General features: G+C 40.0%; 1 protein-coding gene across 1 annotated transcript; it reads right to left on the bottom strand.

The window, feature by feature from the left end:
• Nucleotides 1-1,180: 1,180 nt before the first annotated feature.
• On the bottom strand, nt 1,181-25,469 carry CHORDC1 (cysteine and histidine rich domain containing 1). Its single transcript, XM_005304059.5, has 11 exons — nt 25,194-25,469; nt 20,793-20,842; nt 18,223-18,279; nt 16,696-16,856; nt 14,485-14,588; nt 13,104-13,162; nt 11,283-11,353; nt 10,695-10,800; nt 7,818-7,937; nt 7,058-7,120; nt 1,181-6,226 (listed from the first exon to the last, which is right to left on the bottom strand). The coding sequence occupies exons 1-11, from the start codon at nt 25,255-25,257 to the stop codon at nt 6,074-6,076; spliced, it is 1,008 nt and encodes a 335-aa protein (XP_005304116.1). The 5' UTR covers nt 25,258-25,469; the 3' UTR covers nt 1,181-6,073.
• Between the last annotated feature and the right edge of the window lie 1,322 nt (nt 25,470-26,791).

Genomic DNA, 26,791 nt, shown 5'->3' with positions numbered 1-26,791 from the left:
GCAACCTTTGGCACACGGCTTGCCAGGGTAAGCACGCTGGCGGGCCAGTTTGTTTACCTGCCGTGTCCACAGGTTCGGCCAATCGCAGCTCCCAGTGGCCACAGTTCGCCAGTCCAGGCCAATGGGGGCTGCGGGAAGCAGCAGCCAGCACCTCCTTTGGCCCGCGCTGCTTCCCGCAGCCCCCATTGGCCTGGAGTGGCGAACTGTGGCCACTGGGAGCTGCGATTGGCCAAACCTGTGGACACGGCAGGTAAACAAACTGGCCCGCCAGGGTGTTTACCCTGGCAAGCCGTGTGCCAAAGGTTGTCAATCCCTGGTTTAGGCTGTGTTTGTGTATGTAGACGATTCTTAACCAGCCCTGAAGGCCGCGCATGTGAAGATACACGTGTTGCACCACAAATGTGGTTGCCGCCTAGTGGCCCAATATTTGGAGGCAGGTCCATGCCGATATGTGGGCTCTTCAGTATGATGGAGGTCAGATTGATTATGGTGAGGAATCTGGTCGGTGGAAGTGATGCTTTGGCCTCTAGAGCGTTGAGATGCACTCTGATGAAGTCCAGTTTCTGCACAGATGTCATTGTTGATTTTTGTACTTTGAGGTGTAGTCACAACCGTGAGAAGAGGGTGATTATGTGTGTAGTGTCCATGACATCTGCTTGGGTGGTGGTTTTTTAATAGGCAATCATCCACATAGGGAAACATTGCCATTCCCTGTTTGCAGAGGTGTGCCACCACTCCTGTGAGTATTTTGAAAAAACACATGAGGTGCTGTCAAAAGGCCAAATGGCAGAACTTTGTATTGATAGTGTTCCATTCAGACCTGGCTTCATAGCAAGGGTACTTCCAGTATCCTTGGGAAGAGCCCATGTATTGATTCCTCATTGTTTGCAATTCCAAAAAATTGGTGCTGAGCTGAGAGACCACTTGCCTCCAGTCCCATCTACACTCCCCATACTGAAAAGCTGGTAGCAGCAGTCTTAATTTGAAAAATACTGCTTACTTTGGTGGTTTAAAAAAGAATTTTTTCAGGTAGAAAAACACTCCAACACAGGAGTTAGTCTTCATACTGAAACACTGTAGAAACAGAACTTCTGAGTACCTAAGAAATGCTGTATTGTGTGTCTGTACAGCAGAGCCAAAGAAAGTTCTCCCTCGATACAGAAGTAACCAGAAACAAAAGTATAACCAGCGTATCGTAAGAATTTATTCAAAACTAGAGCATGAAGACATGAGCATACCAAGAAAAAGCTCACATAACCAAGTTACATGAATAGGACAAATCAGACACCCATGCAGAAGAAAACATGGACAAAACAGTAATGCACATGTTTTTTGTAATGGCAAAATATTTACCATCCTAAAACAGTGTTCCAGACACCTAGAGTACTTCATTAATGTAAAAGATTATTTTTCTGAATGTGGATAAGTGCAATTTGGTAGTAATATGGAAAATGAACAACAAATTTAACAGCTACAGTATTCATCAGTCCTCATGCCATGTTTAAGAATACAAGCAAAGAATTGCATCAGTACAAAAAATAAGTAGATGTCTTTTCAAGGCAAAAAATTCCGAGTAAAACAGTACTAAACTGCTGAAATAATGACTTGATAATATAAATGTTAAAAACAAAAAAAACCATCTGGACGGGTACTTTTTGTAAAATTACACTAATATTCTGTAGAATCAAAAGTTATGGTAACTGAATGGTCCAGTGCTCAAAACACTAATCAGAGCTTGAAAATAGTTCCGAAATCTGATAACTACAGAACTCATATGTAATATTAGGCAGGCAAAACAGTAGGGAAAAATGTAAATCTCACTTGAGAAATGGTAAGTCTATACTCTAGTGGTATTTAAGAATTTGGAGGTGAACAGCTTTACAAGCAACTGTATAGCCAAGTCTGACATAAATATACAATAAATACAGTATAGTTTTGTAAGAGTTCTGTGTATTATAAAAATATAAAACTAATTTCCACAGATTGCAGCAGGCAAACCAACCTGTTAAAGGTAACACAATGAAGCTGAGATATGGCAATCTTGACTGCCAGGAATCATTCAGACCAAGCTGATTTTGGTTTACTTTATGCAGATATTTACAATGTCATAATTTAATGATAAAAATATCTATTCGTTAGAAAATAATTCCTCTTCAACCTCTTTTAAAAGCTTTGTTTTTTCTCTAAATACAGATTTCTGAAGTATTTAATAGTTTAGTGTAGTAATTATAACCTCGACTCACCTTCCCTTCCTATTTGCTGATAGAGTTCAGTGTCATACTAATAAAATTCCCCTAAAGGTAACCATCAAATCAAAATCTTTCTATTTCTTGAAGACACAATCTATCTGCAGTGTTGCAAAGAGTTTCTGGACACTGGCAAGGTTTGTTCAAAATTTTCTAATTCTCAAGCAAAGATGATATAGCTCAATAATATGCTGCTGGGTGAACATGCAGAGGAGTAGGGGAAAAAAGCTATATTTTCAGATGTTGTAAATTAGTGTAATTCCATGGAAGTCAATGGATTTGTGCCAATTTACACCAGTTGAGAATTTGGCCCATTTAGTCTTAAAACCATATTATGGCCAGTGCAAAGCTATTATATATAGAAGTCTTATTTTTTTAATTTTAAGAAAAGAAACTATGTTTGAACTTCCTTAAACAGAAATATTAAAAACACAACTAATTTATTACTATTACACTGATGGGAAAGTTTTGATTATGTCATTATCAAGCTCTGAAGGATCTACAATTTTCTATTAAAGACACAGAACACAAGAAGTAATGCCTGACTTTCCTCTTAGTTATGTTTTAGAGTCTAATTATCAGGCTGAGTGCAAAAGGGGAGCAGAGGTGGAATATTTACTAGCGTTTCCCTCAAGCCATTAGCTATCACCAACTTATTCTGCGTATTACCAGAACATAGTATAAACATGGTTGGGGTGAAGAAGATAATTGTTAAGACCCAAATTCTGCACTCAAATCAGTGTGAATTTGGCTCAATTCTGTCTTTTATTAGCTGACACAAGCTCCCTAAAATGGATTTTACATGATGCGTCAACTAATAATACTGCAGTGAACTGCAAAGATTTAAAAAAAAAAATCCCAGGTATTCAGTTCAAGATTTAGAAAATTAACAGAATGTGTGTAAGACTATATTACAGATATACGCACATTGACTTGCCACCCAAAACCAGAATTTTATTTTGGTGGTTACGCAGTGCTCGTCCCTGTTGTATCCAAGTTCAGAGTTCCGCTTGTGTCTTGCAACAACTGCTATTCCTAACACATAAAGCAATGAAGACGGTAGAGTTGCAGAGGAATGGCTAGCATAGCTTGTATACTTGCATCTACTGTTTGGGTCTCTGGAATACTCCCTCCAGTGAAGTAAGTAATGCCACAATATTAGACTTAGAAAAGCATGCACTTGTGTGTACACACAATGCCTGATAAGCTCTCACAAGTTTCCACATGCAAAGAATACAGATGTACTTTCATGTATATACTTTTGAAAGCCTGGATCCTACTACTTTAAGGCATTTTACATGGTATTACATTAACTTTTTATCTATGCCTTGTTTTAACTGTATAATTTTGTGTAGCACCTAGAGCTGGGGTATTCAAAGTTGAGCAACTAACTTCCTCAGCCCCTTTGGAAGTCCCAGCCTCAAACACTAAGGCAGTTTATCTGTAAATATATATGCATTATTCTATATTTCCTACCCGTTTTTCAGCATTAGTTATGTCTTTAAGTATTGCTGTAGACGGAACCCTGAACTCAAGTCTACACAGGTAAAAAAAATTAAGCCCAGATGAAAAACCCTAAAGATTAGTTAAACTACCTTGCTTCTTAAGCTTTCGAAGATGTTTCTCATATTCACTGTTATATACATAAACCCACCACACACTCCCATCTTGCCAACTGTAAAAATTCTTTTGGCTCCCCATTCCAGGTCCGTCAGGATGGAAAAATAACTATACATCAAGATAGCTCAGTGGTTTGAGCATTAGCCTGCTAAACCCAGGGTTGCGAGTTCAATCCTTGAGGGGGCCATTTAGGGATCTGGGGCAAATATCTGTCTGGGGATTGGTCCTGCTTTGAACAGGGAGTTGGACTAGATGACCTCTTGAGGTCCCTTCCAACCCTGATATTCTCCAAGCATTTGTCATATCACTCCCAGTGAATTGCTTATGTCCCTGCATGAGAGAGGGTATGTCTATCCTGGAGCTGGAAGGTGTAGTTTCTAGCTTGAGTTGACATACCCACATGAAGTATAGCTGTGGCATCAGGAGAGGCTAGCCATACCAAGTACGATCCTGTCCAAGACCCTTGGTACATTACGCCTTCCAACTCCAGTGTATAGCCTGAGTCTGTAAAATGGATTGGGGCTTTAAAGTTTTCTATGGTAAGTTTTAATTAGCTAGAAAGTGACCTACACACACTGAGATGAATAGTGATCTACATATCTATCGAGTTGTTTTTTGTTTTGTTTTTTTTAATTACAGCCCCGAACTTACTTTTATAGATGCAATTTCAGCATCAGTTATGGCCTAGAGCTCAGTCACATATTTTCACAATATCCCAGGATTTTGGCAGCAAGGTCTCTACCCTTGAACTGAAAACAAAAATATGCTGTTAGTTTTCTTCTGGAAATACTAACCAAAAGAATTTAAAATAAAAACATTTAAATAACTATCTTTAAAAAGATTAAAAAAAAAAAGAATAATCCAGTTGTGTTTAAATGAAACTAGTATATCATTGAGGCTTGTTACTTTTTAATTTTTCTTTTAAAACTTTTCCTTTAGTGAATTTAATACTCTGAGAAAGAAAATATCCCTCAATAGCTAGATTTAGGCATACTGCATGGAAACATTCATCTTCCTTACACAGCTCAGGCAACACATCAAATACCATCTACACTATCCTCTCCTGCTTCAATATTTACCCTCTTTGAGACGGATGAACTGTGAGCGTTTTGGAGTGGTAGCTAACAAATGTTAGAGACCTTGCAAAATCCCTTACATTAACTGGCTTAGTGGTTTTGAGATGGTCTCTCGTGTGTAGGTTTCCAGAGCTGGGAGGCTAAGCTATCAAACCACTATCTTGCTCCATTTCCTTTTGTTTTACGATTATTTAAAATTTAGAAATCAAAATGGGGGTGGTAATGGGGGGGAAATTTTCATGAACTCCTCCCCTCCTTGGCTCCAGTTATAACAATTTTTTTGGCACGTCTTCCATTGCACTTTTACTGGTAACAGTACTAGTGTTGATAGTGCACCAGTGCTTTTACCAAATGTAACCTAAAACTGCTCGGAGCAGATCTAGACAACAAGGTGGGGAAAAAGCTAGTACCTACCTGAACCCTTCAAAAACTAGTAAAAAGAAGAACAGGAGTACTTGTGGCACCTTAGAGACTAACAAATTTATTAGAGCATAAGCTTTCGTGGACTACAGCCCACTTCTTCGGATGCAGCTTATGCTCTAATAAATTTGTTAGTCTCTAAGGTGCCACAAGTACTCCTGTTCTTCTTTTTGCGGATACAGACTAACACGGCTGCTACTCTGAAACCTGTCAAAAACTAGTGATCTCATCACTGAGAAGTGGAATATGCAGCCATTATTGTCACTTTCACAAGACAAAAGGAAAGAATCTGAGTAGCACCTACTTTCTTTCTGGATTTATTACTGATGTTTGAATAACAAATTTTTTTATTCTAGACCATGGGAATCATGCTAATCATTCCATAGACTCGTATCTTGTATCCTTATTACAAGAAGATATATAGCAAACCGTATGTAGTCTAACATCGATTACTCTGGTAGCTCCAGTCCAAATACGATGCTTGAAATGTTAATGCACAGTGTGGACTGAGCTCCAATAAATTTACAATACATCTTGCATTCCAGATCAGGGCAAGCACTAGGTTTTTACATAACGGAGTGCTTGGCCTGATCCGGAATGCAAGATGTATTGTAAAAAGCGATCGTATATAAAATAGTCTTAAAAGGAAATGCATTACAGTAGCAAGTCACCACTTTCACAATCAGGAAACAGTCTGTATATCTTTAGGATTCATTCTTGATCTGTAATATCTTCATTTTGTTTTTGCTGCGTTTTAGGTATTGGTAGTTCAAGGCTTGCCCATAACATGGGCTCTGCTTTCCTCATAGTGAGCTCAATCTTCGTAGCTGTCATGTTTACATAACTCCTCTTCACATCAATTACCTGGAATAGAACAAGTATGTTTCACTTAAATTTAGGAATAAGACTGTTGGAAATATGTAAATAATTACTATCTGCTCAGCACGCATTATGGGAGTTTTGCAGTCTCCAAATGTTTGGATCTGGCAACAATATAGGATGGAATTTACCTAGGACTGTTCCATCCCCAAATATTTGCAAAATTAAAAAAACTGAGTAATTCTATAAAACATAGTTGCCCCCGAGGTCCCAGGAAGCGGTCCACTGGAGGGAGAGATCAGCTTTTAAAGTGGAGTTGCCTCTGGGTTCCGGGGAAAGTTGTGCAGCCTCAGCCCTTTCCTACACTCTAAGCCGGGGCAATCGATTATTTTTTCTCAAGGTCCAAATTTCTTCGTCAAGGTATAGCCAAAGTTCAAACTCCAGAGAAAATATAATCATTATTGTTTTCTTCTTTTTTTTTTTTATGTAAACTATTCAAAAGCATTTGACGGTCCAGATTTGACCCGTGGTCCATCTATTGAGAACCCCTCCTCTGAGCCGTGAAGAGAGAAACTGGCATGCATATGTATGTAGAATACGCATGCTACTGTATGTATGCACGCACAAGTTTGGCATATGCAATTATATGCAACTATACTTGGAAAGGTCTGGCCCTAGAAATTTTCTGCAATACTCATATTGCAATTATGCTTAGACTGGTAAATCCTGCACAAATGAACTTCTTTTGTTAATCCAGACCTGTAGAAGTGTGGTAGTTTTAGAAAAAAACAAAACTATTCTATTCTGAAAAAAGCTTTGACTGAGGGTGAAACTGAGTAAAAGTTTTAACAAAACATTCAAGGTTGTTATACTTACTCCCCACAATTTCACACTGTGATCAAATTCTTTATCTCCTTCAAATATAATATGGATATTTAGCTAAACAAGAAAAAATACAGAAGAGATTTATTAATGTCAAGTGACTAAGTTTAAAATAAAAGTATGACATTAGGACCCTAATCCTACATATCTGAAGTCACCAGGACTCCACACAAACAGAGGTCTGCGCAAATGGCTCCTGATGCAGGATCAGAGCCACGTGTGGCAACATGATGTACCTGTAGAAGAAGATATCAACGATGATGCCGCTATTAGGCAATACAATTTTCCAAAATGTGTATTTATGGAATCACAAATTAGAATATTTCATTGTAAAAATCTGCACCACAACGCAGTATCTGTGAAGCTACATATCATAAGAGAGAGTCTGCTTACTTTTAAAAACCTAGAATATAAATTTAGAAAATATTTTGGTAATATTTTGGTAATAAAATTATGTAAGCTTTTTAAAGATGTTTTGTAAAGATTTATATTTAAGAAGTTTGTCTAAAGGAACAAAAAGGCACAAAATGCTTAGGATCTTGTAAGTCTACCAAGACTGAAACTGTCAAAAAGAATTATGTCTCACAGAAGAAGACTGTTACCACATTTTACTTGTTTCCTTAAAAGAGCAAAAAGATTGTGTTTTAACATTTATGCACAAGAGTACATCCAAGCGATTTATATTTTGCTATATTTAAACATCAAGCTTAGAAAAACAGGGAATATTTATTTAAAATAAAACAAAGATACTCACCATTGTGCTATTTGCTTCTACATGGCTAAGTTCAGGAAGTGAATTTTTCGCATATATTGAAATAGTCACTTCACCTCCAGTTTGATGCCAATCATGCCTACATGGAACTACTTTTTTCCCCTACAAAACAAAGGTGTATTTTGGAAAAATACAGTATTGGAACTCTACATTCAGGATACATTTTTAAAAAATTGCTCTGAAAATTGTCATGTAGGACAACATTTTAATGAGAATAAATATAACTAGTACAGGATTAAATTCTGCATTTAGATATGTGCGCAGGAACCCTACTAACGTTAAGGAAAAATTACATAATGGTAAGTGTTTGAGGGTCCTTCTCCCATCCTACAAATCAAGATTCCATACAGAAAGGATTATAGACCTACCTTCTAGGCAAAAGTAAAAAAATCTCAGTGGAGAAATCTCTTTAGCAAGGAGCCACTTCTTAACTCTATCATTGGACAAGCAGACTCAAAACTTAATACTAGAGATATAAAAGATGTATATACAAAAGCAAGGATAATAGAATGGGGTGGAAGGTATGACAGGTGAAGAAAAACTATCCTAGTATATAGTTTTTCCTTGTCAAGTATCTCCATCCTATAACATTAGGGAGGCATCCCATCCAGCAAAATAGAAGTGACATGAATTAAAACTTTCTAATAGACTACAACCCCCATCCCTTATATAGCCCCACCCTCTAGAAGGTCAGAGCCAAAGAGATACAAGAGCATTCCAATGGGCACTACTACTAGAACGCTCCACCAGTTCAAGCTATACTATTGGCATATCTCCTAGATTGGGAATTTGCAGAGGCCAGCTGAAGAGGATTTTTTTATACCATCTATGAAGTACCAATTGTGCAAGATCAGATGCTCAGATTCATACCCTTTCTAATGCTTGAAGGAAGTATTAGTGGGAATGAGAAAAATCTCTCAGTAATTGACTGGACAGCCTGTTATCTAAACTTGAACCGGGCAGTAAAAGGGCACTGGAGAGAGGGCTTCATATTACTGCTGTAACAAATACGTCACAGAACACTCCACAGTGGCCTCTGGTGGGAAGAGTACAGAGAACGGGACAAGGGAAGGAAGGAGGAAAGTCACACACTAAAAAAGGAGTATCCAGGAAGAAGGAAAGACTAAATCCATTCAATGGCATGACAGAAAAACAAAAAACAACAAAAAAAAAATCTCTGGGCTCCCTGAATTTGGTACTTTCTGTTCTAGACAGAAGGAAAGGAAACCAGACTCCCAACACCTTTGCTAAAGAAATAAAAACAGAGTTACCTAGGGAGAGATGGAATGTGGAAAGAGGTACCAGGTGGGAAACAAACCAAGGTTTTCCCAGGGGCCCATCTTTCTTGTTTTGTGAGTGGGTGAAGTTAAAGAAGAGAAAGAGTATGCTAGACTCCCAGGTAATGGTACTTCCAGCAAAGTGTAAGAAAGAGGAAAGAAGTTTGAGCACAGCACTGCAGACCAGTGGATTGCAACATAGCTATCTTGACTAGAGCACCTAGTACAGCTAATATACTGTGGTTGGCCCAGTGAGGCAGTTGCTAGGCTGTATGAAAGCATTAGTGACAGCATTTCAGCCACCCCCACAGCAGAGACCAGCCAGCTGGGAATACAGACTGCCATGAAACACATGATTTTGCTACTAGCCCCGTGGGCTAGGAGCCAGCTATTTTAGTGAAGTTGCTACACCTAAAAATGAGGTTTAACTTTTTCCTTTTAAAGGGATTTCTCCACCCCCCTTGCACACGCACTCAAGTCCTTTTATCCTCATTTTTCTACTTCAAGAAAAACTGAGGAATACAGTTACAATCAGGAAGTGACAGAGAACTGACAAGAATTCTGTGTTCCCAAGAGATTAAGTGGGCTTGGGGTGAAAAAATGACTAAGGGAAGAGATAGCACCTAGGTACACCTCTTTTCTTCCTTTTAACAATGCTACATTTACTGTATGGATCTTATTTTGTAGATCAAGAGCAGAGAAGATATTGACACTGGAGTTGAGTATACACATCTAAGAGCAGAACATGACCAGATAGTATTTCTAAATTTGAAAGTGCTCAGCTACATTGTTTCATAGTGTAACACCACTCTAGTCTTGTAGCATCCTCACCCAACTTCTTCAAATATTACCATAAGTAAAACAAAGGAAAATACAAGTCCATACTAACCTGTCTGGTTTATTCCCAGCTCTGCTATGGAATAGCTATAAGCAAAAAGCACACTCTGTGTCCTAACATACAAATAATCAAACCAAGCAACGCACTATGCTTTAGAACAAAATAAAACCCAGTGTAAGAATGGTGTTTGGAGAGGACAGAAAAGTAATATTGCCACCAGTCCCAGCCCTAGAACACTCACTATTTCTGTGGCTTATCCAGTGTGAATGAGATTTTGGCAAGCAAGATTATTTTAGTCTATTTAAATGTATTCTAGTCCTAGTTTTAGGAAGATGTTTCTCTGTGAAATTTTTCTGGGGCTCTTTGTTAGCATATGCGTAACATTTATAAGTGTTGGGTTGGGAAGTCTATCACCTAAAAAAGCCTTACAGAATTGTTTAGAAATATGACAATGCGTACAAACAGTGGGTTTATTTTATTTTGTTATTTCACAATATATGTTTCAATAAAAGGTGTGGTTGTACACAGACAAGTACAGTATTTCACTCAGATTAGTTTTGGTTCCATTATTAAACTCATTAAACTGCTCCCATCAACACATATTAGAGAAATTGTATAATTCTGGAGGTAGGGGAATTATTAGTCTTTGTTTAACTAAAGCTGGAATTCAGCCCAGCACCATACTTTCTTAATGACTGGGAAGTTAAGTAACCAATTACCAATGGCAAAGTTAGTACTACTTACAGCATCCTTTTTAGTCCACACGTGTGTTCCCGTTGTACAGCCTTCTTGAGACAAAAATGTATTAAAATCAGAAGTTTTTCTCCTACAACAGCTCCAGTACTTCATCCTTTGAAGTAATTTTAAAAGAAAATAATTTAACAAGCCATAATTGAGGCTAAAATTGTGTCACAGAGGTCGTGGAAGTCACAGAATACATGATTTCCAGAGACCTCTGACATTTTCTGCTTCAGCTCCTAGCCACCACGGGAGAACCCTGAAGCTCATGGGCAGCAGGTGGACCCCAGAGATTCCCATTTTGTCAGGGGTTTTTTTTTTAGTAAAAGTCAGGGACAGGTCACGACCTTCCATTAATTTTTGTTTATTGGCTGTGACCTGTCCCTGACTTTCACTAAAAATAACCACAACAAAAAGTATTAACCTTAGCCATAATACATACACAAGTCAAATATTTAGAAACATTTAGCACTATAAACAGTTTTAACAGTGTAAACATCTTTCCTTTTAAAAATAACCAACTGCATATGTATTTAGAAAGAGTGATTATAGAGAATTTATGTAAGCAAATTCTATTAATTGCATAATACTAACCCTTCGTGGAATATAGGTACTCCAGAATGGTATATACATATTTCTTCTGTGCTCTGTGGACCTTCAAATGTCTGGTGAAACACAATTTTGTTTAAAAATGATTTCTCTCTTTTCAGGAAGAGAAAAATAAACTATTAGAACAGAACAATTAGCAAAACAGATTGCAAACACTGACCAATATGTATTAATACATTTGAAACAAACCAAAAATGGGCTCTTTCTTCCTCTATGCTGCAAAATAAACTCAAATAGAGACATTCATTCAATGTTCATAAAAAGTGCCTCCCCCCATCCGCTTTAAAAGTATCCTTTATATTGACTCTGAGATATCGAGATAGTATCGCTATTAGTACTCAAAGTCTAGTTTAACCTCTTCTTAAAGAGAAATCCAGAACTATTCAACTCTGTTTTCACATTTTTCACAAGTGAACCAAGTGTGCACATGTACACACACAGGTGATGAAGTAATGTATCTGATGCATTATTAAAAAACTGCAAGCTTAAATTGAAGTCATTCACCGATGAAAAAAAGTCACCAAAATGAAGCACCATAAAAGGAAGCAGCCCAATGTACTGCTAGGTGTTTAGCAACACAAGGATCTATTATTATAATACCAGTCCCTCGTAATCCAATTGAAAGGACTACTGTAATCCAGTGGAGAGGGTCACAAACTCATGTGCAAACACCACCCTCACCAGGAGAGCCACAATGATAAAGAACAAAGAATCCTTCAGACCTTGTGGTTGTTAACAGATTTTTACTTTGCATCCCTCCTGTTCAATGGAAGGTTGTCAGGGGAAAAAGTGAGGGTATGTCTACGCTGCAATTAAAGTATCAGAGGGGTAGCCGTGTTAGTCTGAATCTGTAAAAAGCAACAGAGGGTCCTGTGGCACCTTTGAGACTAACAGAAGTACTGGGAGCATAAGCTTTCGTGGGTAAGAACCTCACTTCTTCAGATGCATCTGAAGAAGTGAGGTTCTTACCCACGAAAGCTTATGCTCCCAGTACTTCTGTTAGTCTCAAAGGTGCCACAGGACCCTCTGTTGCTTCTTGCTGCAATTAAAGACCCCTCAGCTGGCCCCGCCAGCTGAATTGGGCTCATGGGATTCAGGCGAAGGGGCTGTTTAATTACAGTGTAGACATTCTTTCTCAGACTGCATCCTGAACTCTGGGACCTCACAGAGTCCTAGAGGCCGGGTTCCAGCCCAAGCCCAAATGTCTTTACTGCAGTTTAACTGCCCCTAAGCCTGAGTCCAAGTCAGTTGGCATAGGACAGGCACAGGTTTTTAATTGCAGTGTAGATATGTCCTGAGACAATTTAGATGGTACTGGAAGAATGGTTTTATGGTTGAAGTGTAAAATGTAGTTGCTTCCTTACTCAGTGTTCTTCAGGTAGGTAGCAAAGATTGTTCGATTAGTAGGTACTGCATAGACTGCAGAACTTCACTAGTTGCCAGGAGAAATTTGAAATATTTATCAATAAAGTCTTTCATAGTTTGGTACCACCTCACTCCACCTAATTTTTAACTGCTGGACTGCTGCATCAGAGATGCTCAGACTGACAAACTCCTACGTTTTTTAATTTGGGGCCCAGAAACCTCAGTGATGGGCCTCAACTCTTGAGATTACTAACTCATTGGTCCAAAAGAACCTACATTTTGACCTTTTGAATATGTTGAAAGATGTATCTATTTATTCAGACTTGTAGACCTTGTTTGGACTCTTAATTACTTTGTAATGTGTTTTAAAATACTGATTTGTTCATGTTCTTAGGATTCTATAGGTATACCGTAAACAGAAGGAATATAACAACTATTTACCTTCAAACAGCCTCCATTTTTACATGACGTCCCAATTTTGATCTCATCACTGTCCTCTTCTGCAAAATTAAGGCATATACATATCCTTACTATAAATATAAAAATGCCACTTTATAAATATCAAATATTTAGTTTACTTAAAGTTAAAGTCTAGATTCGGACAGACCCTTCCATATGTCCATAGGTGATAGGTTAAAGAGTACAAGGAACATCCCTCATTTTCTGCACCCTACACAAAGGCCTGTCAGAAATACATACAGAAACTACTTCCTATATGTTCCCTAATGCGATCAGAGATCAGACAGGACCATGACCCCAATACACTTCTGTATCTGCACACTGAGCTGGTGTGCTGAGGGAAGCATTGTGCACCACATAAGGGAGCACAGAAGAGGGTGCACTCGCCTTGCATGCTGGAATGTTCAGGGAGGAATTACACAAGCAGTTCTGGAGGTTATTGGGAGTTGATGACTGCTCAGCACTTTGGGGGGGGGGGTGCCTTAATATGAACTCCTCTTTCTGAAAACTGTGACTATGTTGTCTAGAGTGCTACCATATTAGAAATATAATTACTTGATACTGGGCTATCCCAGAGTTTAAAACTCTCCAGTATTTAAATTAATAGTTTTGTTGATAAATTAAAGGACTTTCTTCTTTACATTATATATCGCATACATCCTCTTTGGAGTTATTATGCAATGATTTAATTGTGACAGATTTTTAAAACAGCCAAAATAGCAGTCCTAGTAGATGTTATCTCGACAACTAGAACTTCTATGAATTTTTTTTTTTTAGAAAGGCAGGGCCATTTCCCTTGGAAAGAGGGCTTTAGTTCGGAGTAAACAATATGGGAACACCTACAAAGAGACCATACAATTTTAATTCCTAGATTCCAAGGCCAGAAGGGAGCATTGACCATCTAATCTGAACTCCTCTAAAACATAGAGCCATAGAACTCCCCCAAAACGACTCCTAGAAAATATCATTTAGAAAGACATCCAATCTTGATCATCTGGGTCAATCTATTTTCAATTACCTGGAATGTCTATTGTTCCAAGTGAAAACAGTTTTTCCATTTAAACTGTTTGGAAAAATATGCCAGGGAAAACAAATATCTAACTTCCTGAAGTAAGAAGTAAGGTGTATACAATACACACCATTGACGGTTTGAATAAACTGCGTAAGGAAACATGTTTCTCTCCTGATGTCCGTTTCAATTTAATTGCTGCCTTCTGTGGAACTAATTTGCTGGAAAATGTGGTTCTTGAATACCTTTGTAAAGTCATTAATTCTGAAACACTTGCATGTGAGACATTCTACCATTTATCTAATGGCAACAAGTGGGTCTTTGGCATGTCATTTTGTTGGTACAGGTTCTTACCTTTTTTTTCTTCTTCATTCTCTGATGATAGTTTCAGTTTATCTAGTGCTTGTTTCAGGGAAGCTGATACTTTCAGCTGTAAACTTGTCATTGGCTCATCTGGGCTAAAATATTTAAATATATTCATGTTATCTTGGTCAAAATAAATTATGTAATATGACAAGGGATATCTTTCAAACCTCTGCTGTGACAAGATTAGAATACTCTTCACCATCACTCTGACATGACATAGAAAAAAAAAGCCATCTCAATCAGCCACTACAAAATACCTTCCCCGCAAGATAATTCCAGGGAAGAGAATGAAGTCTCATTATGAAATAGTACAATTGATGATGGCAAGCTGGCTGAGTCTTAATTCAGTCAAGACCAAATTAATGTTAGTGGGTTGGGAAAATCAACTAGAAGAGTTGTCAAAGGCAATATCTGTACTCTAGGTTGAGGGACTTCAGCTACTACATGTGACTCAGATTCCCAATCTTGGTGTTTTATTAGAGTCAGGGCTAGGGTGACCAGACGTCCCGATAAAATCGGGACCGTCCCGATTTTGAGCTGTTTGTCCCACGTCCCGACCGATCCCTGGTCGGGATGCAATTTTTGTCCTGATATTTTACACTGCCAGGATCACTCCGCTTTTTTTTTTTTTGCCCCCCCACCCGGTGTCCCGATATTTTCTTCTTCACATCTGGTCACCCTAGCCAGGGCTACACTCAGAAGATCACACAGCAGCTGTACCCTAAAAGATGTTTTCAGAACACTACTACAAAGATCATTTACCCAGCCCATCGCTTTGGCCATGTCACTCCCTCTTTGAATCTCTCCACTGGCTCCCCCTTCTTTATCGTATCAAACAAAAGCTGCATGTCTTCATTTTCAAGGCCCTTCATGACCTCTCCCCATTCTCTCATTCAATAATGAGATGTTGACTCCTGCCTCCAACAGGGGCATGAGGCCATCCTCCATTAGCAGACTTTGAAAATTTTCAAACAAAAACCTTCATGCTTTCTCCCATGCTGTCCCTCATGCTTGAGCAATTCCCTGTAAACATCTGCAGAGCTACTTCATTAGACTCCTTAAAACTCTCCTTTGCCATAATGCCTACAAAAACTTGACAACAGTTAAGCCACTAGTGTGCTGAGATCACTGCTTATGCTAACACATTATCTCAGTTTCCTTGTACTTCCCTATCTGGTTGTATTCCTATATAGTCTTGTCTTACACTTAGGTTGTAAGATCTTTGGAGCAGGGTCTGTCTTTTTGTTCTGTGTTTGTACAGCACCTAGCACAATGGGGTTTTGTTCCTTCTCTATGGCTCCTAGGCACTATGACAACATTTATTATTATTTGTATTATCTGTCACCTTATCTATAAGGAGGTATCTTAGAACAGAACAGTTGAAACCCAAGAGTAGACACAGCCCATATTTGAATCACAGGCATTCAGGAACCTGAGGTGGAAGTTAAGAGTGATTTAGATAAAAGTCACATTATTTGATTCGATAGAGTGGCTTTACTTCTTGTGGCAGAATACTAAATTGACAAATTTAACTAACGTATGTGTTTAATTTCTCATTGTGTGTGTTAAGGTCTGATTACGAAGTTAAGAAATAAATAGAAATAGTGATATTCTTACTGGAATATACAATGTCAATATAGCTCAGTTATCAGTACTCTTGACCACAAAGTTCCACACTAGAACTTTGGTTCCTATACAATGACAACACTGAGGGGTTCTGTACTATGTTTCTGTCCTTCAGAAGAGATGTTAACCAAGGGCCCTTTATGTCCATATTTCAGGCAAGTCCAGATCAAAATTAGAAATAACTTCAATATTGTTGCCAATTATCCTACCAAGACATCTAAAAACAGTGTACAAGCTATTCTCACGTACACAATGGTCATTTCATTTGCCTATGCTTCCACAGCATGTAACTAAAATATTTTGAATTAATATAAGAGACGCCATATAAAACTAAAAGCTGTAATTTAAATATTGTCATTGCAAGGTTTGAAAAAATGTCTGACTTAATAAATTAATGTCCACTTGAAAATTATGTAATATATAATGAAGGGTTAGGATATCTATTTTAAGATTTAATGCTGCTGCTTGTCACCATAGTACCTTCCAAATAAAATCAATGGCAATAACCAAAACAAGTTCTAAGTTAGCCATTGGAAACAAATTTGGCACAAATGCCAGTTCAATATACCGTACCTTGGCCTATTAATGGTTTCCACTGGCTTTGGTGCCCGAATTATATGCTCCTGAAATTTAGGTTTCAGTTCAGCTAGCTCCTTTCGCTCAGAGGTAGTTTTGACTTCAGGTTTCACAGGCTCAGGGGGTTTCTCACTATTATGGAGACCCTTTGTACAGCCCTGTTGTAGATGACATAGAAACATATGTGAAACAAAACAACACAAACAAAAAAAACCTACTTCATGTGCAAAGTCCAAAACCAAACTATTATCCAAGTTTAATGAACTAATGCAATTTGATTTTTCACCCTCATCCTTCGCTCTAGTTCTAGTGGCTGCTTTGTAACAAATGCTATAACTAAAGTTGAAAAATGGTTTAATTGACATCCGCATCTCCTGGTTTTCAGATATATAAACAAACTTTCTGGAACACTTATATGAAGCGTTCTACACTTGTTAAGAGGCTTTTTTTTTTTTTTTTTTTTTTTAAAGTTTGAGCAAAATCTCTTTAGTTGTTTATGATTTAGACCAGTGGTTCTCAAACTTTTTTTTTCCCCGCAGACCACTTGAAAATCGCTGAGGGTCTTGACAGACGACTTAATGATCTTTCCAAATGTTGTTTGCACCGTTGGCTAACTATTGTAAAGCGCCTTATAAAAGCACCATTTTAAAAAAAACCCAAACCAAAACCAAAACAAACAAACAAACAAACAAACACTTTTTTTGTTCTACAGATAAAAGCACACAACTCATTTTTTAATATCAGCAGTCTTACCTTTCTAATGCAACAGATGTGCTCTCTCCCCCGCCGCGGCAGCCCCCAAGCTGGGGCTAGGAAGGAGGGGGGTTCTCCCTCTCTCCCCCACTGCAGCAGCCCCCGAGCTGGGGCTGGGAAGGTGGGGGTCTCTCCCTCTCTCCCCCGCCATGGCAGCCCCTGAGCTGGGGCTGAGAAGGAGGGCTGTCTCTCCCCAGAAGCCGCAGCCCTGGAGCTGGGGAAAGTCACCTCTTTCTCTGGCCGACGCAGCCCTGAACATCCCAAATTCACCCCACCCCTTCTCACCCTGCACGGCTCCACTAATTAGATGGGTGGCCCTTCATTCTCTTGTGCGGGGCCACCCAGGTGTGCACCTTAGCGGGAACTATCCATAGACCACCTGAATGGAGTTCGTGGACCATTGGTGGTCTGTGGACCACAGTTTGAGAACCTCTGATTTAGACAAATGAGTGTAAAAACACCCTCCTTTCTTCTCCTGGCCTCATATTTTTATAATATTATAAACGCATTTTGACAGAACCAATTAATAAATTTCGAAATTTCAGAAATTGAAACTTAACATCTAAGTAGTCCACAAGGAGAAAGAGTGCCTTGCTTCACTCTGATTCAAAATAATTTTGGTTTAAACAAGATATATCCATTTAAAAATTTGCTTAATGTAACATCTAATTCTATGATTTTTGATACCAAACATTTTTGATAGCATAACAGATAAGCTGTATAAACTGCAATAATATTTAAAATAAAATAAAAAAAATCACCAATACATACCACAATGCTTAAGAAGTCAGAGAAGTCTGTTGTTCTTCTCTTACAACATGACCAGCCCTATAAAATTTGGAATAAAATAATGAGAGAAATGCAAACACAGCTTATTAGTAACAGTTTATTAGAAGCAAAAGGTTAGTGATAATTCTTTCCAGCATATGTTGCTTTATAGTCTTAACACAGTGGTTATCAAACTTTTGTACTGGTGACCCCTTTCACATAGCAAGCCTCTGAGTGCAACCCCCCTTATAAATTAAAAACACATTTTTATATATTTAACACCACTATAAATGTTGGAGTTGAAGCAGGGTTTGGGGGGGGGGGGGGGGGGGGAAGGATGACAGTTCGCGACCCCCCCCCCCATTTAATAACCTCTCAACCCCTAGAGGGGTCCCAAACCCCAGTTTGAGAACCCGTCTTAACACTCTCTTCTCCCTTGAACACTGCTGATCATCTCTGTATTTTTGAAAATGTAAAGACTTCTACCTATTTTATGTCAGCCTCTTTCATTCCCCCTTCTCTAGTGTCATCTTTGATTTAGACAGTCATCTGCTCAAATTAGGTCAACTCAAAACCAACATTTATTATATCAGATGAGACAGTCCTGATGCTAGAGAAACAGATCTTACTGCACTACACAAAACAACTTATCTGGAAACTCAGAGAACCTTTAATTTGGTATTACAAAAGATACTTTGACTAACAATGTATTTCTGCAGCAGATTAAGAGACATGACGATGGGAGACACTTTCTTTCTTTGAACTACTGCAAAATAATGCTCCCTGTTTCCTCTAAACATTCATCCTTTACACAGGCAATATATTGTGAACAGCAAGACAGCATTTATTGCTTAGGTTATTTAGGACACATATTAGAAGGAAAATTATACCCAATGGGGCTCACTATAAATTTTTAGTGAGACCAGGAAATGAGGGGAGAAGAAAAAAGGGAGGTAGAATGTGTATTTTTTGTGTAACAAGTGCTGATTTAAAATTTTTATTAAAGCTAATGTTAAAATTATCTAATACACAGGTTAAAGAAAGAGTGTCTATACATCTATAATGCCTAAATTATCCAAAAGTACAAAGTTTGGTTTAAAAATCATTATATATATAGATATATAGATATAGTACATATTCTGCAATATCCCAAATAGAGGTTAATACATTTAGCGATACAGTTAAAATATTAGCATCCAAATATTTGGGTACATCACTCGTAAAGAGTTATACTAAGAGTAGCTTGTGGAAAGCAAATATGGCAATGAGTGTAGATTGACCCTCACTAATTGAGAATTTAGGATAAGTTGTCCGTTAGTAAATATTCTGGATATTATTTCTGTCTAAAATTCTGGTATTCAGCTTCAGCCAATCAATTTTTCAATAGCTATTCATAGCCAGCTAGTAAGCTGTGCTGCTCACTCCTATCATTACCAAGGAATAGTTATCTTGGGCACATCTCTCCTCTCAATCACGGCCATTTCTGATGGTGCCTCATCACAAAATTGAAAAAGAGGAAGGTTTTGAGGAAATTCCACTCCTCCACCTTCTGGCTTCTCCTCATGGGACTAACTATTGCTTCTCACCTCTTCCTTATAGCAAGCTGATGCCAGACAGCCTCTTTTCAAGTCCTCTCCCACACTGTATAATCATTCACAAATTCACGAATCTTACAGGTTTGAGATGTTCTTCTTATGGGTTTTTTTTTTTCCATTCCTTATTTCTTGCAGTCAATATTTTAAAGCTATCATTTTGCCTCTTCCAAACTTCACATTAACTTAATTTAGAGTCAGATAGGCAGAATTTCTTAATAAGACCTTAGCCTTTATACAAGCCAAGAATTCTCAGATTTTTCCATACAGTATCTCCATGGCGACTACACTAATTGCTTACCTGGACAAATACAAGTATTTAATATATTTTTGCTGTCTTAATGAAACAACTTCCAAAATTGAGGAGAATCAACAACATATGACCAGCCTGGTCCCTGCAGGCCATCAACAAATGCTTCCTGGACCACCAATGATCCACAGATCTCAGTTTAAGAACTGCTGATATAAACAAGAGACTACTGAGGAAAAAGTCTAACCTTTCCAAAGTGTATTAGTCAGTTTTTGAGAGACATAATTTTCTTTAAAATGCAAAAAGAATACAAAGAATAACAAATTTTTAATTATGTGTACTGAAATTCTAAAATGTCTATAATCAAAAACAGTTCTACATGCAGTGCTTTTTACATGGCTGTGGTAAGGCAATACATTTGTCACAAAATGATATAGGATATGTAATGCTTAAAAAACATGCTCAGTTTGAGATTAATAATAGAAAAATAATAATCACCTGCTGCAGTGAGTGGTCAAACAATGTACCTGTTACTTATTGCTTGAGTCTAGCCAATATTCAGTTTCTTTTTCAACTTTAGATAAATGCCATTTTGGGGGGGGTTGATTGAATTCCAGAGAAAGGACATTTGCTACATCATTGACTGAGTTGGAGCACAGCACTACTGATACAAAGACACACTATCTAAGGATTTAAAGAACCTTTCACTACCTATACACTGGCATACCCACCTTTAGAGCATCATGAAAGACTGGAACACCTGGATGATATGTGCATGAATCTGAAAGAAAAGAAAAATGCCGTACTAATTGAAAATGCAAATTAAATTAACCAAAAAACCCTGCAACTATTAAACTAAACACAATTAGGGCCAGAACTCCACACATTTGAATCTCGCATTGCACATGAGCTCCACCTTCCACCCCTTTCCCATTACTCTTTTAAACTGAAGAAAACTCCCCAGGAGAGCAAATTCAGACTTGACAGAACAAGCATCCAGAGTATATATGGAGCCATATATAGCCTATTTAGACTAAGTTCCTTAAGGTAGAAACTTCTTTTTTTGGCCATATACGCCACAATATAAGCACATAAATAAAATTACCTTTACTACATTTATTAGGGGATCTTTTGGGGACCATGATCAGCACTCATATAGAGCTAACCTTAACTGGTATCCCAGTAGAAAGGGAGACAAATGTCAGCCTGGTCCAAGGGTACTGATTCTCAACTCAATTTTGCAACACTCAACATGACTATTTACAGTTGTTTGGGAGATGGATTCAATCCTCCTAAGCCTAAGGGACCTAAGGTTCCACACTGCCTTAAATCTTATTTGGTGTTCACAAACTTGATTAAAGGATTGCAAAGCATGCCTTATAGCCAAAGACTCAATGAACTCCATCTGTTTAGCTTAACAAAGAGAAAGTTAAGAGGTGGCATGATCACAATCTATAAGCCAGGGCTCCCACAACGGTCAGCTGCCGGGGGCTGGATTCCCCTCCCTCCTCGGCAGGGTTCAGTCTGTCAGTCCTGCCCAGCAGTCAGCCCTCCCGTTATTTTTAGTAAAAGTCACAGCTTCCGTGAATTTTTGTTTATTGCCTGCGACTGTCCATGACTTTTTCTAAAAATAATAGACAAAATCTTAACCTTAATCATAGGATAAAGCATCAGTTTCCCTCACTGCACAAACTCTAAAATGGACAAACAGAACCAGATCCAAGTCTGTGTCCTAGAAGCCAAAGGCTCCATATCCCATGAACTAGCTACAGCCAGCATGTATTCTTTGCTTTGTTCCAACTCAGGACATCACTGGTGAAAGAGACACAAGGATATAATCAGGCCATGTGCAGAACCGGCTGACCACTTGTTACCTGTGGGTATGTCTACACTGCAATTATGCACTGTTGTTGTAGCCCAGTCAGTCCTAGTTATATGAGAGAAACAAGATGGGTGAGCCCCCACCTTAGAATTATAGGACTGGAGGGGACCTTGAGAAGTCATCCACTCCAGTCCCCTGCAGTCATGGCAGGGCTAAGTATCATCTACACCATCCCTGATAAGTGCTTGTCTAACCTGCTCTTAAAAATCTCCAATGATGGAGATACACAACCTCTCTGGACAATTTATTCCAGTGTTTAACCACCCTGACAGTTAGGAAGTTTTTCCTAATGTCCAACCTAAATCTGTCATTGCTCCTTGTCCTATCCCCAGAAGTTAAGGAAAACAATTTTTCTCCCAACTTCTTGTAACAACCTTTTATGTACAGTAACTCCTCACTTAAAGTCCTCCCGCTTAATGTTGTTTCAAAGTTATGTCTCAATTAGGGAACATACTCGTTTAAACTTGTGCAATGCTCCCTTATAACGTTTGTAAGCTTCTGTGGAAGAGCAGCGACTTTATAAGGGAGCATTGCACAAGTTCCTCTTCTTCCCCTCTCTCCCAGTGCTTCCCCCACTGCCAAACAGCTTAGGTCTTTGGGGGGTGGGAGGGGAGCGAGGATGCGGCTGCTCAGGAGAGGAGATGGAGTGGGGGTGGGAAGAGGTGGGCCTGGAGTGGAGCGGGAACAGGAAGAGGAGGGCTTGGAGCATCCCCAGAGAAGAACAGTTGCCGACTTTGCTGGGGGAAGCCGGCGCCGCTGCTGCGAAGGTGCTTCCTAGGGTCCTTGCCTTTAGCGGGCTGCCTCTGTGTGAGGTAAGACAGGGGCACTTCCAAACCACAGTACAGTACTGTACAGGATATAATACCTTTTGTCTGCCCCAAAATAATTTCCTTGGAACCTAACCCCCAGCATTTACATTAAATCTTTTGGGAAAATTGGATTAATTTAACATCGTTTCACTTAAAGTTGCATTTTTCAGGAACATAACTACAATGTTAAGTGAGGAGTTACTGTACTTGAAAACTGTTATGTCCCCCCTCAGTCTTGTCTTCTCCAGACTAAACAAACCCAATTTTTTCAATCTTTCCTCACAGGTCATGTTTTCTAGACCTTTAATCATTTTTGTTGCTCTCCTCTGGACTTTCTCCAATTTGTCCACATCTTTCCTGAAATGTATAGCCCAGAACTGGACACAATACTCCAGTTGAGGCCTAATCAGCACGGAGTAGAGAGGACGAATTATTTCTCATGTCTTACACCACTCCTGCTAATACATCCTAGAATGATGTTTGCTTTTTTTTGCAGCCGTGTTACACTCTTCACTGATATTTAGCTTGTGATCCACTGTGACCCCAAGATCCCTTTCTACAGTACTCCTTCCCACACAGTCATTTCGCATTTTGTATGTGTGCAACTGATTGTTCCTTCCTAAGTGGAGTATTTTTGCATTTATTCTCACTGAATTTCATCCTATTTTCTTCAGACCATTTCACCAGTTTGTCCATCATTTTGACTTATAAGCCTATCCTCCAAAACACTTGCAACCCTCTCCCAGCTTGGTATCGTCCACAAACTTTATAAATGTACTTTTAATGCCATTATCTAATGGCAAGTCTACACCACAGCGCTACATCAGCACAGCTGCACTGATGCAGCTGCACCGCTGTAGCATGTCTCGTAAAGTCGTGCTATGCCAACGGGAGAGTGCTCTCCAATCGGATTAATTACTCTGCCGCTGCGAGAGGCAGAAACTATGTTGGTGGGACAGCGTCTTACGCTGACATAGCGTTGGTGTGGACAGCGCTTAGATCGATGTAACTTACCTCACTTGGGGGATGTCTTTTTCGCATGTCTGAATGACACCAGCCCTAAATCATTGATGAAGATATTGACCAGAACGGATCTCTGTGGTACCCCACTTAATATGCCTTTCCAGCTTGACTGTGAACCACTGATGATTACTCTCTGGGAATGGTTTTCCACCTAGTTATATACCCACCTAATAGTAGCACCATCTAGTCTGTATTTCCCTAATTTGTTTATGAGATAGTCACGAGAGACGGTATCAACTACTCCCCCCCCCCCCCCCCCCCCCCCCCCCCGGTTCCTCCCCTCCACAAGGCTTGTTACAATGTCAAAGGCTATTAGGTTGGTTTGACATGATTTATTCTTGACAAATCCATGCTGACTGTTACTTATCACTTTCCATGTGTCTAGGTGTTTGATTGCTTAATTATTTGCTACCGTATTTTCTGGTTACTGAAGTTAAGCTGACTGGCCTGTTATTACCTGGGTTGTCCTTATTTCCCTTTTTATAGCTGGGCACTATATTCACCCCTTTCCAGTCTTCTGGAATCTCTCCTGTTGTCCATAACTTTTTTAAGATAAATCGCTAATAGCTCAGATACCTCCTCAGTCAGCTCCTTGAGTATTCTAGGATGCATTTAATCAAGCCCTGGTGACTTGAATACATTAACTTATTTAAGTAATTTTTAACTTGTTCTTTTCCTATTTTAGCCTCCAATTCTACCTCATTTTCACTGGAATTCACTATTTTAGACAGCCAATCGCTATTAGACTTTTTTGATGAAAACTGAAACAAAAAGGTCATTTAGAACTTCTGCCATTTCCACATTTTCTGTTATTGTTTTCCCCCGGTTATTAAGTAATGGCCTGTCCCTGGTCTTCCTCTTGCTCTTAATGTATTTGTCGATTGTGTTCTTGTTACCCTTTATGTATCTAGCTAGTTTAATCTTGTTTTGTGCCTTAGCCTTTCTAACTTTGTTCCTATATACTTGTGTTATTTGTCTGTCCCACCCGCCAAGTTCCCAATATCAGCATCTCTCTCCCCCCCTGCTTACCAGGCTCCCCCCAATAAATACAACACCCCACTTAACAGGCTCCCCTCGACCAGCCTCCCCTATCAGCACAGCCCCCCCACTCCCCCCCAAAAAACAACACAGCCCCTGCTCCCCCCCGCTCCCCCACAAAAAACAACACAGCCCCAGCTCCCCCCGCTCCCCCCCGAAAAACAACACAGCCCCTGCTCCTCTCCAGGCTCCCCCCAAAAAACAGCGCAGCCCCTACTCTCCCCCCCCAGCCCCAGCTCCCCTGGCCAGCCCCCTTCCATCACCTCCCGTAACCCAATGGGACGCGGCCACCCCGGCACCCCTTTAAAACCTCACGCTAGGAGCCCCAGGTACACAGCGGCAGGGGGACGCCTCGCAGCCCCCTCCGCCCCGGCTCGTACCCTCCGTGTTGGTGCTGGGGTCGAAGCGCTGGCCGCAGCCCCGGTTGTAGCAGAGCTGGGACATGGCGGGCAGAGCTGAAGCGCCGGTTACCGGAGCCGGCAACAGCAACGAGCCGGGAGACAGGAAGCGGCGGGGCAGAGACGAGGCCTCCGCCTCACTCTCGAGTCTCTCCGGAAAAAGCCGAGCGGAGCTTTCGGAAACCTTCGCGAAATTTCGGGACAAAACGAGAAGCGGGGTTTAGCGCACGCGTAGTAGCTCGGGGACGGGGCGAAGGGCCGGCTCTGGGAGGGGAGCGCAGGCGCAGCAGGCGTATTGCATAGACGCTAAGGGGTGGGGCAGAGAAGAGTTGCCAGAGGGAGGGGCTAGGAAGAAGGGAAGGCGGACAGGTGCGCAGGCGCGATGTGTCTCAGCAGGGGGAATGGAACGACAGGGGATTCTAAAGGGAGGGGCTAGAACTGGCAGCAAGGAGGAGAACTCGCTAGCGGGGTGGGACTAAGAGCGCGTGCGCAGTGAGGGACGCTGGCTAGGGAGGGGAGGAGCGTTTCAAAGGGGGGTAGAAAGGCGGATTAGCAGGTAGCAGCAGAGTTGTCCGGAGCGGGAAGGAACGGGAGGGCACGGGGGGTAATTAAGGCCCTGAGGGGGCAGGGAATACAGCCCCCCCTCTCCTGCTAACAGCAGTGGGGAGCTCCTCACCCTGGCTTGGGAAAGTAGCCTGGCCCCCCTCCCCTTGTCGGGCTCCCCCTGGTAGGGAGACAGGGAGTGGAGGAAGTAAAGGTGAGAAGGGAAGCAGCAAAGGGTGGAGCAGAGGGGGAGAAGGAAAGCAGAGTGGGGAATAGCTGAGGGCAGAGTCTATGAAAAATCTCATACAAGCTCGAAATAAGATCTAAGTACTGTTGGTGGAGATGGCTCATATTAGAGACAGACTAACTCCTAGATGGCTGAACCCAGAGGCCAGATTCTGTAATAAAGTACAGCCCCATTCATTAGCTTTTTCTCTAGGCTTTTAAAGATTATGTGACCCTGTGGCAACCAGCTGCTGTGTGCCAAAATTTAAAAAATTCTGCAAATCTACAAAGCAACATTTGTAGAACTTTTAAATCCATTCCAAGGGGTACTGGTTTTAAAGCAGAGTACAAAGTCTATGTCACTTTTAACTGATTATATTTTAAGTTCAGGCACTTTAAATTCAAGGTCGCATGCCTGAATTGCTACAGCAGAACAAAAACATTTATTCTCAAGAGGATCATGAGCTACTTTTTCATGTAGTTTACAAGACGCTTAGGACAACAGCTTTTAAGACACATGCAGTGATAACCTATATACACAAGCATAGAGTCATTATTTGCAAATGGGTTAATAGAGAATGGTATTTCCCTTTCGTTGTTTCCAAACACACATCCTATGAGTGGAGGGCATTTCAGTTACATTCATATCCAATTCCAGATTCCTCTAAACAATTCTAATTCCACTGTTTTCCATTTCTGGTTATCTTTTACAACCCACATTCTATGATTTATGGGCTCCATCACAGTCTGATTAATATTGAGGCCTAAAGCTGTAATGGGGAGACTCATGTTATTTTTACCTCTGACATGAG

Source organism: Chrysemys picta, chromosome 1 (assembly GCF_011386835.1).
Source record: "Chrysemys picta bellii isolate R12L10 chromosome 1, ASM1138683v2, whole genome shotgun sequence".
Lineage (NCBI taxonomy): Eukaryota > Metazoa > Chordata > Testudines > Emydidae > Chrysemys > Chrysemys picta.
Note: the sequence above shows the minus strand (reverse complement) of the source record. Positions and strands in the feature narration are given on the sequence as shown.

Bases quoted from the DNA above. Each gene is read 5' to 3' on its own strand.
- CHORDC1 (XM_005304059.5), bottom strand. From the start codon at position 25,257: ATGTCCCAGCTCTGCTACAACCGGGGCTGCGGCCAGCGCTTCGACCCC. The intron at 11,354-13,103 runs GTAAATAGTTGT...GTGTTTCACCAG, and splicing joins AAAATGGAGGCTGTTTGAAG to ACATTTGAAGGTCCACAGAG. The intron at 6,227-7,057 runs GTAAGTATAACA...GTTCTATTCCAG, and splicing joins ACAGTGTGAAATTGTGGGGA to GTAATTGATGTGAAGAGGAG.